Raw genomic sequence first — 14747 nt, forward strand, 5'->3', positions numbered from 1 at the left:
TGAGGTCCATGAATAATCAGAATAAGTGAGTACAGTTCTTCCCTCCTCTGTTGTATGAGGCTCTGGTGCACATTTTTGGACAAGCCATTTGGACTGCCTTATCATAGCTGAATTGAAGCATCATCCTAACTCCAATATATTCACCCTGCTCTCAGCGTACATTGCTATACACACAGTTATTTCAATAATCTGACACTGGACCAGAGAAAATGCTATTTTTATAAAAAAAATGCATTAAGGTGCTTAGAATAACAGGTCCTGATACAAATTTGGTCAAGGCATGAGCCCATTTCAGTCCACAGCACTAAATCAGCTTGCTTAAAAATTTCCAGAACAATAACAGGAGCATTGGTATTTATCAGAAAGGTTGCTATTGAGATCACATGATAAATCATACCCTTTATGATGATCCTCCTTTGATCATCATCATCTCATTAGGACACATAGCCCTGGGGGAAGGTGGGAGGAACATTAAGTTTTTACTTTTTTTGAAAGCCAATGCTATGTCTAAAAGTTTCATCCTAAAGGAAGATACTTAAAACAACTATGCCATTCTGATGACTCTGATTTTTTAAGAAAAATGGGGGGGCGAGGGGGGGAAGAATCATGTTCTGAGCATTTCTCATGTTCACAGGAGTTCAGATTTCAGCCAGCAGATGATAGTTTAGCTCAGCAATAAAATTGGATGCACTTCTCCTTCAACAGTAAGCATACACTATTTCCCCCATAACATCTCTATAACTGAAAGAAATTATTATACCGCTTAAGCATTTAACCTTAGAGAAAAGTTTGTGATAGTACAATTTATGATGGTGCAAAGAAATGAGACTTATTTGGCTACATGTGTGTCTGTATGCAGCTACACTACTTTTGCTGAGTTTATTCTTGAACAAGGCTATTATTTATTTTAGGTGAAATAACTACACTAACCTGGTGTCTTTTCTCCCATTCTTAAGGCCTAACCATTCCAGGGCAGATGTATAGTACCTTCCCCTTCCCAAAAGGGGATATAGTATTTTCCTAAGCCACCTACTGTACATGCTCCAGATCGCAGCACACCTTTACCATCCATGCAACTATCCCAGCCTAATTTATATATAGGCTCCAGGGCACGGTTTTGCTGTGGAGCATCTCCTTGGGAGAGTTGCATATATATCACACACACATATATTATATACACACACACACACTTCAGTTCTGCATATACAGCATATGCAAAACTGAAGTATGCCCAGGAAAACTAGTTACAACCTGAGGAGATGCTCCCCAGCAAAATCATGCCCTGGAGTCTCCTGAAAGTCCCCACCAGGTCCGGGTAGGAGTTCGGGATGCAGGTGAGGGCGCTGGGTGGGGAGAGATCATAGAGCTCTCCCCGAGTTTTCTGGGGAGCTAAACTCCTTCCACCTTTGTGCTAGGGTAACAGTGAGGCTAAGGCACAGACACAGCCAGACCTCCGTGGCTGCCCTCCTTTCTCTCTCGGTCACTTCCAGCTCCTCTCCCGGGCTGCCCGTGCCACTCACCCACTCGCAAAAGAGCGCGAGGGGAGCAGCGAACCTGATGTGGAGAGAGAAAAAACACATCTGCTGCCTTTGCTTCGCAGCTGGCCCCGTGGCGGAGCCCCTGACGGAGCCACCTGAAGACACACGAGGGCAGGGACATCTCTCCCCACAGTTTCTCTCTCTGTCCTGCCCCATCACCGCTGCCTTTCGGCGGGCGCTGGGGGGAGGGAAGCTCCTGCTCTGGATCGCGAGGCAGCCCGTCACCGTGGCCAGGGGCGTCCGACTCACCCGGGGGCTGCAGCCCAGACGCACTTGCCCGGAGGGGGCGCGGGGGCGTCCCCAGCGCTGCGTGGCCAGGGGCTGCCCGGCGCAGCTCCCTGTTTTTAAACAGCCGAAAGCTCCCCAAAGCGCCCGTCCCGGCGGTTCTGGGTCACCCGGGTTATAAGGACGAGGCGCCGCGCAGCCAGCGGGCGGAGGGACACCCCGCGGCCCGGGAGAGAGGGGGCAGCACTTACCGCAGCCTCTGCGCTCAGCCCCCAGAGCCCCAGCAGCACCAGGCAGGCGGCGGCCAGGCGGCGGCAGCCCCGCCGCTCCATTCTCCTGGCGGGCTCAGCAGCCCCGCGCGCTCCCGGGCTGGCCCTGCAGCGCTGACATAGCCCGGCCGGGGGCCAGGCGGGGCTGAGCCGGCGGGGCTGAGCCTGCGGAGCGAGTCCCCCCCCCTTCCCTCCCGCACGCCGCGCTCGCGCCGGCCCTTTTCACTCTACTCCGCCGGGCAAACTTCTCCCGACTCCACTTCTCCCGGCGCTACTTTGCCCCCAAAAAAGGCATGCACGCGGTATCCCTCCGCCGCACTCCAACCTCTTCTGGCTAATGGGCAACCTGGCTGGGGGCAGAGCTCTCCTGCACGGGAGGGGATATGGGGGGATGGCATTGCCCAGGGCATTCATTTCCCGCGCAGCCCGGCAGACGGCTGTTCGGCGGAGATGTGTACAGCTGTGTTGCCCTCCTCCCCGGTCTAAAAAAACAAAACAACCTGCCCCCCACCACCGGACTGAGAGTCCACTGTTTTGGCCGGGGACTATTTATTGCGGCGGAAGAGTCCCCAGGGAAAGTGTGGCTTTTAATATTGAGAGGCGCCTGTTTGCAACATGCAGACCCATCCCGGGGGGAGGAGCGCTAGGGCCGGGGAGGACAGGAGAAGAGAAATGCTCCGGCACTCCAGGTGCACGTTGCGCCTTGTTCTACCTCAGACGGGCTAGCATTAAACCGGTGTCACTCTCTGTCTGCAGCTGTTAGCATGCTAGGCAGCAGGGATTGGGAGGCAGAAAACACCAGGTAACTTCCCTTTTAAGTGCCCATCAGTAACCAGCCTGAGTTGATGTCCTAAAACCAGAAGTTTTACCACTCAAATGACAAAGGATAATGAGGTGTGTTTAGTTGTAGTTTTAACCCACCAGGATGCCCTTTTGCTGCCTTTGCGGCTGATCTAATATAGATCAGTTGTCTGCTACACACCCGATGTGGCAGACCTACAAAGCTCTTCTATCTCAGGGCATCTTTAGAGTCACATTAAATCACTGGTGTTAGAAGAATCTGTCGCCTTCAGCACTGGTCGTGGTAGGGACAGATCTGGGATGAGTACATGGGAAGAACTGGACAATTAGGTGTGTGGGGGGGTGCATGTCTGTTTTCCTGTGATTGACAGCCCTGGGTCCTCCCCCTTCCTCCATTCCTCTTCTCCCCTGCCTGCTGCGGAGCACTCCGAGGGCAGCAACTTTGGTGAGTTCGCTTTTATCTCCACCATGATCTTTCTTCTCACCCGCCTCGTGCCTGCGCGCGCGCTGCCCCTGACTGCAGATGGATCTATATAATATGTCTCTGTTTCCCTCTTTTGTGGCCTCTTCTCCCCTTGCCCGCTCTTTGACCCCCTCCTCTTCCCTGCAGACCGTAGTTTAACCACCGGGCAGCGAAGCTTTCAATGAACCGGAGCAACGGAGCCGTGTGAAGTACTTCCACGGGCAGGGGAGCAGCATGCACACAGGGTGAGTCCCAAGCCCTTCTCCTGTGGGGTCTGGGGATGGTTTGTTTGGTTTTGCTTCTGCTCCCTCTGTGTTTTGGGTGCCCCGGGGGGATAACGTGTTGTTTCCTTTGCCTCCCACTGCAGGCTTGTTGTTCTGGTTGCTTTCTGCCTAGCTGTGGAACTGGTGACTGGGGTAAGTTTCAGATCCAGTGCAATCCTGGTGTTATTGTTACTGCCCCTTATAATGCTGAAGGTGAGGCTGCGTATGCCTGAGCTTGGGGCTGAATTTAGAGCATACCTGTGTGTGTGGGTTTTAAAAGTCACAGCATCGATTGATTCCATGAATGTTGTTTTGCAGCTGTGGTATGACAACTTGTGGCATGTACAATTTGTGAATATACCAATTTGGGATTGGATTGAGTGTGTATCTGTATGAGTGTTAATTTGTAAAAAGTTAAAGTATGTATCGGCTGCAGAAGTATGCAATTTATGTGCATAATTTACATAGATAACACCTGCTCTAGTTCTGACAATCTCTGCTTCCCTATTCTATTCTTGCATACCTGTGCATTGCTAAATGTGAAAGTTGCCTAATCAGTCCTGTCACCTTTTGTAGTTCCTTAACTGGAAAATGCCACTTTATGATTTTCTTAAGAGTCAGTCTGATGTTTTCTTTTGCTTTCCTTCTGGTCTTCTTTGATTGTTCTTTACAAAGCTACTATGCATCAAAAGACAATTTGTACAGAATGTAAGACCTTTTTATTACAACAGGGCTTAATAGTTGTCCAAGGATAAACTGGCTGCCTCTGCCTTTTTTCTGTACTCTTTCTCCTCAGATGCTAATGTTACAAGTTGAAGGCTAATCCATTACATTCTTGCTCACATAAGCAGTCACACAGGGGATCAGGCCCTCAAATTTTACATCAAGATTAACAACTGTGAATAAATGTCTGCTTGATTGATCACAGACTATTCTTTTTGTGCCCCTGTTTAACTTTGTAAGAAGTTAGTGTAAAGAAGGATAACCCCTAATAATCAAGGATGCTGGTTTTATGTGCTCATAAATTTGACCATTACTTTGGTTGAAACATTTATTAATAATATAGTTAAGGTAATGAACTCTTTAGTCCACTCAGCTGCTCTAAATTAAAGATCCCTTTAAAAAAATCCATAAAGTGTAAACTCTGTGAGTTTAAATTTAGAGCCCAAATGATGTACCAACTGTAGTTCAAAATAATCTTTTGTCATATTGTGATATAAATTAAGGTTATGAATCAATTCTTTGTAGTGTTTAACTTACAGTACACATACTGCCATTAATCTGTGAAAACATTTGGAACACATGTACTTTAAAAATATTTTTATTTAGTTCACATTTTAGCACAGTTCTTTAACAAAAGCAGCTTAAAATAAGAATTTGTGATTTGACTGGATACAGTCTGTCAACAATGTAAAATTAAAAAAATCGTCTGCTTCACTAATATTTAGATACAGTTGTATCTTTAAAGGATTAGAAGCTTTTTATTTTTTAAAGTCTTCAAAAATGTTTTCAAATACTCCCTAAACTGTGTCTTTCAAATACATACAAGTTTTACACTGTTTGTAAATACATAGGGTATAATACTGTATTGCCTTGCACCTTCTGTAATCAGTTTTACTTGTGCCAAGTGAATGCAAAATGCTACCATTCTGATTTGGTAGCATTTTACATTCCCTTTGAACAGGTGTAAATGATTACACTCGGTGCAAGGCAGTGCAGAATCAGCCCCTATGTATTTATCTTTCCTCTTACAGTTTAATGCAAACTTTTTTTTTGAATGCTGTGTACAGTGGAATATGTGTGAGACCACACTTATGTTGCACCTGCCTTAGAACACCACCTCCAAAATAACCCAGAACATAGTGGAGTAAATTTTGCACTCATTTACACCAGTGCATATCTGAAGTATTCAGTCAGTGTCAATGGAGTTATTCTGGATTTACAATGACATATCAGAACAGAATTTGAGTCCCTCTGTCCAATTCTGCTTCATGCATATTAGGTTGTTTGCTGTATATAAAGGGAAACAGTAAATCTGAAACCTAGTTAATTTAAAAATGCTATTTTTAAAAAATAGGCCTTGTCCCTGAATCCCCATACCATTTGTTATGGGTTGACAACAGTATTTTCTTATTTTCTTTAAACAAAAATTCTCTCTTTGTTGTTGTATGTGAAAACCACTCAAAAATAAGTATGAAACTGAATAATAACTAGGTCCTGCAACCATTTATACATGTGAGTAGTTAATAGGACTGCTCCTGGATTTGGTCCTAACTACCTATACACAAAGTGATGTTAAATGTACAAAAATATAGGCAATTCTGTGTTATGAAACTTAAAAGGACTGAACTTACTGGACAGTATTAAAATGGTATTAAAATTTCAGACTACTGGAGCATAATATCTTTATATAAGGTTATTCCCATAGATATATAGTGTACATGCAAAATTTAGATAGCAGAGAATAGCACACTTTGTATGCTAAATTTTCAGAATCAGATTAATTTAAAATAAATAGTTCATTTTCCCTGGTTGTTTTTTTTTTTTTTCACAGTACCATTCTAGCGTATCATACCAAATTGTTAAACAATGAGTCTTAAGGAGTCTTGCTGAACATGTCTTTTTGGCCCTGGTTGATGTAGGATTACAGGGTCATTCTACTTTTCCTAAGTGGAAACTGTTTCCTCCACTAAGTTCAGTTAAGTCATTTATTTGGCTCAAAGGCCTATTTCTCAACTATATTGCATAGTCATTTATACTTGTAAAACAGGGGGTTTAAAATGCTACCAAATCAGACTTTTCCACTCTCACTGGTGGTAGCATTTTACAGCCAGTTTTCGCAACTGTAAATGACTAGGCACAGTGCAAAACAGTGCAGGATTAGGCCTCTAGTGTTCATGAATTATTTAATTTTTCTAGAACTCATGTTGAAATGATAGATTCTCTGTTCACAATGGCCCAATCCTGCGCCAGTCAAGTCACTGGGAGTTTGTATTGATGGGAGCATAATTGGATCGGGCCCTTACAGAGTGCTGGGATACTTCTGGTTGTCTGTAGTACAGAACCTTATGATTTTATACCTTGCAGTATTAAAACTTGGATCAATTGTTTATACCTAAAATTATCTATCTCTGGTGTTGTGTAAAGCTCTAACCAGCACAAAAAGCATGAATATCTATGAATTGTGATGCCTGGTAACTGAGAGGCATGTTGTTAGAGATAACTGTGACTGTGGTCTCTAACTTCTCATACTGTATAACTTCAGTTATATTTGGTTTGCTGTAAGCTTTGAGGCATAGCTCAAGGGGATGTTGTCAGCTTGAAATCTAGCCAGTTTTTTTTAAAATGAGTTAAAAGTAACTTCAGAAACTGTATCTGCCTGAGTCCTCCTGTCATTTTGTGTCATTTTACAGTCACATGTTCCTTTTAAAAAAAATAGAGTCCCCTCCTCTCCTCTGAGAGCAACACATGCGGACAACAGAGGAAACAGACTAAGGCCCTGCCACTGCAAGATGATCTGCACAGACAGACTTTTGCATCCTTACAGAGCTCCATTGAAGTCACTGGGGCTCCATATGGGTGCAAGGATCTGACTAGAGACAAGGGATGTCAAATGCACAAAGTAAATAAACTGGAAAAATAGAATACCTTTCTCTCATCTCTCAGTTATTGTAATCTTCAGTATTATGTGTAGCAATAGTAGGTAGAATAGTTCAGACATAAGTTTAATTTTTCAGGGGATGATACTCTCTCAAAATTCCTAGAGCAAATGCTGTGCACTGTTATATTTGTGTAACATAATTGAAGTGCGGTGCAGGATTCACAGGAGTTACTGACGATAGAAGATGGCCAGTTTAGTTTTGCTGAGCGTTGGTCCTGTCGCTTTTAACCATTTTTTCAACAGGTACTAATGAAATGATATCACATGCTTTATTCACAAGGTAAAGAATGTAGCTAAGAAATGGTGTCACAGTCTTAATCACTTAGCAATGTGAGTTTTCAACATAGGCTTGTGTAAAGTAATGTACCTGCATTTTAACAGATTTGGACTGAGACTTTTCAACGTCAAGTCATGGATTTAGCCACACAACTCCCATTAACTTCAGTGGGAGCTGTGTTCTGAAATCCTTTTGCTGGTTTTGAAAATCTCAGCTGTGGCCTGACACACTATGTGCCAGGGAATATGAACTACCCCCTGACCCTTGGGGTATCTCAGCGCTGTCTTTTCTGTATTAGTTATTTGTCACTGTTTTTAATCACCTTGCTGATTCTGATCAGTTTCTACTGTTCATAGCTTAGATCACAAGAAAAAGATCTGTTCAAGGGCTTCTTTGTGTGTAAGTGCTTTTTTGTTTATATTATGAATAATATTGGGTCAGGAAATTAAGGTGTCTGGATGTTGTGAGTATAAGTACAAGAAAATTATTTAATAAGAAATGACTCCACTACCCTAATTTGTCAATTTGAGCTGTTAAGGTATTGTGCAACTAATAAAGCAACATGTCTAGATCTCAGATGAAATCTATATATCCTGCCTGTCCACTGTCAGACATGATTCTTCTGCACGCTGAGTGAACGATAGAAAGATATTTTGGTTCAATATGTCTTGTTGAGTGAAGAGTCATAATGTATTGCCTCTACAGAAATGGATGTGTGTTGCTCTCCTGTATTTTAATTGAAAATTTGGCTGTGCCTCTCATTTTATCATCTCCCTCTTAGACAATTCATTGGGCATGGCACAGATCATGTCTTAAGGCAGGCATCCTTATTAGTTTCTGTGGCTGCCAGGATGATTGGCTAAGAGCTACACAAGTCCTCCTTAAAGTACTGAGACGCTTAAGAAAGTGGACAATATGTCAAATTGCATAGGAACATTTATACTTGTTTGATAGCCTTATTTCACCAATACTCTTACTAATTTAGTAAGTACCTATAGTACTGTGACATATTTTTGCAAAGGAGCTAAGATAGTTTATAATATTGAGTGACTATAATGGTCATCAAAGGTGCTGTGTTGATCATGCTGGAAACAGAAGCTGTTCCCTTCACTAAGAAAGTACAGGAAAGACCGGGGTGGTGCACAAAGCTGGATAAAGGCAATCTGGGGCCCTAAGTACACCATGTCCTGGGGCCTATTCCAACTCTGCCCCATGCCTCCACCTGGAATGGCAGTGATAGGGGCTCTCACTCCCTACCTAGGAAGGCAGTGGTGCAGGGCTCCCCGTCCCCTTGGGAGGAGCAGGTGTCCCTTCTTTCTACTGGTGAGGTGAGAATGACATCAGGGTTGGACCCTTCAGTACTTACTTGAGCAGTCTGGGTGTATCAGCATTAGTGGGTGGTAAGGCTGGACCTGCTGCAGTCTTCTTCAGCCACACACTAAGGACTCCGTTGAGGTGAGGCTGCTGGGGATCCCAGGGCAGTGGGCTTCAGCATTCACACTCTATTGAGATGCAAGAATCAGTTTGCCCCTTTCAGAGCTATTATTTCAGACTGTCTGTAGATACCATTGCAGCAGGTAGGCTTGGCTCACGTTCTCAAGCTTTGCTTTTCAAGCAAGGGGTTGGAAATGTACAAAAGCACAGATTCTGATCTCATCCCATTGCTCCAGGAGGTTGGGCCCTCGTCTGGCCTTAGTAGCGCATTTCCCCCATGTCACCCTGTGATCCTTGGAGAACACAGCTGGAGCACATTTCCATAGGTGAGATGGAAACTGATTTTTCCAAGTCCCTTCAGTCATTTGTCTTTTTGCTGAGACTGCTGGGAAAGGTGCCAGTCTTGATCTGGACCACTGTTCACTAGGAACCATATTTAGACTACCAGCACATCCCACAGTAACCATGGTTCTTCAGCAACCATTGGACGTTCAGACATGATTGACTCAGACTCAAAGCAGTTACTTATAAGATAGAGGCTCAGTGTGTCATTACTAATCCCCTGAGACTCATTTTTGATAATAAATTTGTATATGGACTGATCAGATGTCCTTTTTATTCTTCAGCATTTAACACATTATTCTGCAGACCATCCAGGGTGTACAGCAGTAACCAAGTAATGAATACAAATGTCTTGTTGATGTAAAGGTTAAGGGGAAAATTCAGTTCTGGAATAACCTAACTCAACACCATTGATGTTATTGGAGTTGCAGTAGGTTATGCCAGGGCATGGTTAGGCCACATGGTCCAGTTTCTGTCCTCCCTTACTGTATGCAGAGGTGTTCTTGCTGATTCTCTATGCCTTAGATCAACATGTTTGCAGTACAAGTGTTAAATGGTTTATAGTGTCACTGTAGTTAAGACATACTGGATCAAATTAATCTGTACTGTAACTCCTTATTTTCTGTGGAGTTACACCAAGGAATAATGTGGTCTAATAGCTATGAGAATAGTCACGATAGAGAAGAATTAACTGTTTAAATGAACAAGCTAAAGACATAATAGTGGCTTTCTTAGTCCTACTTCTAACAATTCATAGTTCCTATACGTGTGGTTTTATGGTCATTAGAAGATGAGATTTTTGATTGTTTTGATCATTTACTGTAAGTGGCTAACCTTTTGGTAGCATGACTGTTTCAAAAGCTATCACACCTTTATCTGGCTGTGTGCTTTTTCTGGAGAGAATTAATTTGTTATTTTGCTGAGGCCTGTATGGAGGAAGAGTCAACAGAAAGCTTAAGAAGAAATAATATAAAATTTGAATGTATATCCTTGTAAAGGTAAAGCAAAAACTTCGTCCATTTACTAAGCAAGGTAGTCACTAAACAGCCATAGGAATACTTAGGGCTTGAGACCCTTATTCTTGTTTGGCTTTATGCAGTGTGCGTAGTCCCATTGGAAAGGATTGGGGATCTTAATTTGCTACAGGAAGTCTGTTATGTTATTCCCTGACTGCGGTAAGAACACGCTGAGAACTATGAACAAAACTAATTTAAAACTGAATCTGAGTATATACAAATATAAGAGGTCATGCAAAGCCAGTTCTCTAGTGAGTGCAAGGCTTGTGCAGAATTCCGGGGAAATTTTTCTTAGTGCCGTGTATTATATTTTTCTTATTGAACAAAGAGCTCTTTATACACAGACAGTTTTTTGGATGCTAAAGATCAGTGAGTGTTGAAAATGTGGCATTCCATTTGGCACTTCGATAATAGAAAAAATGAAGAATTCATTCAAAATACAACAATGCCCAGGACTTCAACTTTCTTTCTTTGCAATATAATAAAGAAGCTATTTGGGACAGACTGTGGATGCCTCATGCACAGGTGTGAAAGGAGGCATATGGTACAAACTGTCTTCTCCCCCAGTTGCCCTCCGTGCCTTCTGCCCTGAGCAGGGCCAGCTATAATGCCAGACTTCAAGGACCAGGAGAGTCTAGCACTAGCAAGAAGGGCTAGAGTCCCTAAAGCATGCAAGGAGGTCTTGGATGGGTCATAGCCCCTTATCTTCTGCCCAACTTCACAGCCTCCTGGCAGCGAGGATGGGTAGTGATCTCTGATACTTTGTGCCTTCCTCAGTCTCTTCTCAGGGGATATCTCCAGCACTTGCCTCTTCTTCTGCATGTAGATTTCCTAAGCAGCCTCAGAGGGAAATTGACCTGACTGTTGTTTGTAAGAAGCTCACAGGGGCCAGGATTAATTAAAGCAGGCAAGAACATGCTTAACTTGAAGCATATAACCAATCCCACTTAAATAAGTTTACGTACTTTGCTAAACTGGAGCCAGGATTCTCAGCAGCTGAAATAAAATCTGACAAAACTTTGGTCAGTTTTCATACTGCGGCCTCTTGGGAAAGCTGAGTGTCTCAGAGCTACTGAAACTGTCTGTCTACACCAGGCGTTCCCAAACTTTTCCTGTCGCACACCCCCTTACCAGGAATGGAATCTGTCTGTGTCCCCCCCCACCCCCAACACTGCACAGTTGGCTCAGCAGAGGAGCTGGGTCAGAACTGGGAATGGGGGAGGAGCTAGGGCCAGGGGTGGAGCTGGCCTGGGGGTGGAGAGGGAATGGGGGCAGAGCTGGGCTGGGGGCAGAGCAGGGGGTGGAGCGGAGTTGCAGTTGGGAGTGGAGCTAGGCTGAGGGCAGAGCGGGGATGGGTGGTGCTACCTCCCTGCTGCCCCCAGGGGCTGGCCCAGGCCCAGCCGTTCACCCCCCTGAATGTTCCTCCATGCTCCCCTAGGGGGCCCCACCCTACAATTTGCGGACCACTGATCTACACCATTGGTAGGGTCCGACCAAATTCACGGTCTATTTTGGCAATTTCACGGTCATAGGGTTTTTAAAATAATAAATTTCATGATTTCAGCTATTTAAATCTGAAATTTCATAGTGTTGTAATTGTAGGTGTCCTGACTCAAAAAGGAATTGTGGGGGGTCTCAAGGTTATTGGGAGTGGGGAGGGTTGCGGTATTGCTATCCTTACTTGTGCGCTGCTGCTGGCGGCAGCTCTGCCTTCGGAGCTGAGCAGCTGGAGAGCGGTGGCTGTTGGCCAGGAGCCCAGCGCTGAAGGCAGAGCCGCCATGAGCAGAAGCACAGAAGTAAGGATGGCGTGGTTTCGTATTGCCATGCTTACTTCTGCGCTGCTGCCTGCAGAGCTGGGCCCTCAGTCGGCAGCCGCTGCTCTCCAGTCACCCAGCTCTGGAGGTAGCAGCGCAGAAATAAGGGTGGCAATACTGTGACCTCCCCCCAAAGTAACCTTGTGACCCCCCTGCACCTCTCTTTTGGGTCAGCACCCCCTAATTTGAGAAACGCGGGTCTCCCCCGTGAAATCTGTATAGTATAGGGTAAAAGCACACAAAAGAGCAGATTTCATGGGACGGAGACTAGATTTCATGGTCCGTGATGCATTTTTCATAGCCGTGAATTTGGTAGGGCGCTTACCATCGGGCAGTCAGTACTACAACAGTTTACCCTCCATTCACGTTTGCAGGTTTCCTTCATAACTTTAAAGGCTAGAATCATGTTTCTTTTTATTTCACAGCTTAGTACTTTATGTCTGTGAAGCAGACTGAGGCCCTCAAATGGAAAGTGCTGTGTAAATGCAAAAGTTGGTGACTTAAAGAAGTGCTTTGCATTTCAGAATTTGTACAGAGCTTTGAGTTACTAAAGATTGCATGTTATTTCCAAACTACAGAAATGGCAAATCTGTATCTTTCAGTGATCCTTAACATTTTTTAAAAAGAAAAGAAATTGTGATGTACAGTATGAGTGTTTGGTAGTTTCCCATTCAATCTGCCAAGGAAAGTTCTGCCTGAAAGTAAAGCACTTGTTGGGAGCGTATCTGGAACTTTCCTACTTACCTGCAGGATGATTTTTCCAAGGGAAGTCAGAATTTGCGTAAAGGAAAAGTACCCAAGCTTAGGACTATTAACTGTGAGCATTTCAGCTCTTTCCAGCTATCATCTTATGCTCAGATAAATTTGTTAGTCTCTAAGGTGCCACAAGTACTCCTTGTTCTTTTTGCTGATACAGACTAACTTGTATTCTGATGACTCCAGGCATCTGGTGTTTGTTTTTAGATAGTCAAGAATGATAAAAAAAAGCAAGTTGTGATAAGAAAATTAGGCCCAATCCTGTGGCTGCTTACTCTCACAAGCAGTTTCGAGTGCAGTCAGTGACACTGCTCTTGTGAGACAGGACTTCTCTTGGGAGTAGGAGATGCAGGGTTTGGCCCTCACTTAAAGACATAATTCAGGCAGAATTTGAGTTAGCTGCTCATTTACAGGCTCTCCAGCTGGCAATCTGTGCAAGTGTCTTATTACTGCTGCCACCTTGGATGCTGGGGGGGGGAGGGGGGATGGAAGGGGGGGAAGGGAGGCGAGAAGTAGCTTGACACTAATACAGTATGTCTTACGAATGAAGTGTGATAAAGGCAAAGTGGAGGATGGGGAGGATCACTTTAATAATGTAAATGTCACTGGGAGTTCTGTCTGCTTAGGCCAGATCTGGTACAGTACCATATATTTGCAAATGTCCAGGAATAGAATAAAAAGAGCAAAGGAACTGAAAGCAAATTGGAGAATTTAGTAGGGATAATAGGACCGAGTTCTTGTGCTTCAACTGGGATTTGGGGCAGGAGGTGCAGGAGGATCTGTAATAGCTGAGTGAAGGTGGCTTGCAGCACTATCTGTGGAGGTAGATATACACATGTTTGCACAGATCTGTGATAGCAACACAGCTGGTAGCTCCTCTGAATTGCATGGCCAAGCCCCCTTGAGGCCATGAGGTTACTCCATGTGCTCTGTCTGCATACTTCTTGTGCTCAGGCAGCAGCCACCGCAGCAGGAATGCTATGCTCGTGCCATTCAGGGGTATGTATGGGAAGGAAAAGGTTTACTGTGTCTTCCTCCCCCCCCTTAGGGCTTTCGTTCAAGGGCAGCTAAAGTATAGCCCATGGTGTTTTACTCGCTAAACCCCAGATCTTTGGGAAACACCTATCTCTTTCCTATTAGTTATAGCTTTTGGATGTTCTCCCAACACACACTGCCTGCTTTCCTAGTCAAACAAATACTCATGTTATTCCTGTAAGTACTTTGCTATTGTTAAGGTCCATTGTAGAGGGATCTGATTAGTCTGTTGTCAAAATAGAGTTCTGCTTACATGTTAAAGGTTGTCTCCAAGTTGGACCTCTAACTTTTTTGTAGTGGGTATATTCACTTGGAAGGAATATCAGCAAAACGCTCCATAAGGCCTTATCATCTTCCACATTAACCAGTAGTAGTCAAAGTGAATCATGGCATTTAGGAGTGGCTCACTACCTTTCATCCACCACCAGCCCCCTTTCAGAACTGCCATTTCTGTTGCATCCCTTCTTGGGTAGCTGTGCGCTTGCACTGTTAAAGGCAGTTGTTTTGCTTTGAGATGATGACCTATTATGAGGTGTAGTGAACAATTCTCTGGCTACTCTCCCAAATGTCCATAGTCCTATTAATGAATGTTTGGAAAGCACTTTGAGATCCCTGGATGAAGGATGCTCTGTACGCTCAAAGTATTTTTATTATTTGATGTTTTTGTATTGTTGAATGAATTCCTCACTTTTTAATGGTGAGTTCTTGGGATTTTTTTCAAGTTTTTCCATCAATGTCCCAATGTTTTAAAAAGTTGTTTTTGGGGAGAAAGTTTATCTAAGGTTTTTTTAAAAATTGCTTGTGCTTCATCGTTACAGTGTATGACTTTCTAAAAACAAGAAACTTTTTATTC

The 14747-nt window shown here is 43.9% G+C and overlaps 2 protein-coding genes across 11 annotated transcripts in view; one reads left to right on the plus strand and one right to left on the minus strand.

The window, feature by feature from the left end:
* COL4A5 (collagen type IV alpha 5 chain) overlaps positions 1 to 2292 on the minus strand; it is a 140984-nt gene extending 138692 nt beyond the window's left edge. For 3 of the 6 annotated variants that reach the window (XM_027822655.3, XM_027822653.3, XM_037908329.2), the window contains exon 1: positions 2015 to 2229. In XM_027822655.3, the coding sequence (XP_027678456.2) occupies positions 2015 to 2095 (81 nt within the window). In that variant the 5' untranslated portion in view covers positions 2096 to 2229. Of the gene's footprint in view, positions 1 to 2014 lie in introns of all 6 variants that reach the window. The other 3 variants (XM_027822656.3, XM_037908331.2, XM_037908330.2) reach the window with 3 other exon arrangements.
* A 329-nt stretch (positions 2293 to 2621) lies between these two features.
* The window catches only part of COL4A6 (collagen type IV alpha 6 chain), a 185939-nt gene continuing 173813 nt past the window's right edge, over positions 2622 to 14747 (plus strand). For 2 of the 5 annotated variants that reach the window (XM_043522996.1, XM_043522998.1), the window contains exons 1-3: positions 2634 to 2834; positions 3444 to 3541; positions 3664 to 3712. In XM_043522996.1, the coding sequence (XP_043378931.1) occupies positions 3531 to 3541; positions 3664 to 3712 (60 nt within the window). In that variant the 5' untranslated portion in view covers positions 2634 to 2834; positions 3444 to 3530. Of the gene's footprint in view, positions 3279 to 3443; positions 3542 to 3663; positions 3713 to 14747 lie in introns of all 5 variants that reach the window. The other 3 variants (XM_037908887.2, XM_043522997.1, XM_007060144.4) reach the window with 3 other exon arrangements.

Source organism: Chelonia mydas, chromosome 9, assembly GCF_015237465.2.
Source record: "Chelonia mydas isolate rCheMyd1 chromosome 9, rCheMyd1.pri.v2, whole genome shotgun sequence".
NCBI classification, from domain to species: Eukaryota; Metazoa; Chordata; order Testudines; family Cheloniidae; genus Chelonia; species Chelonia mydas.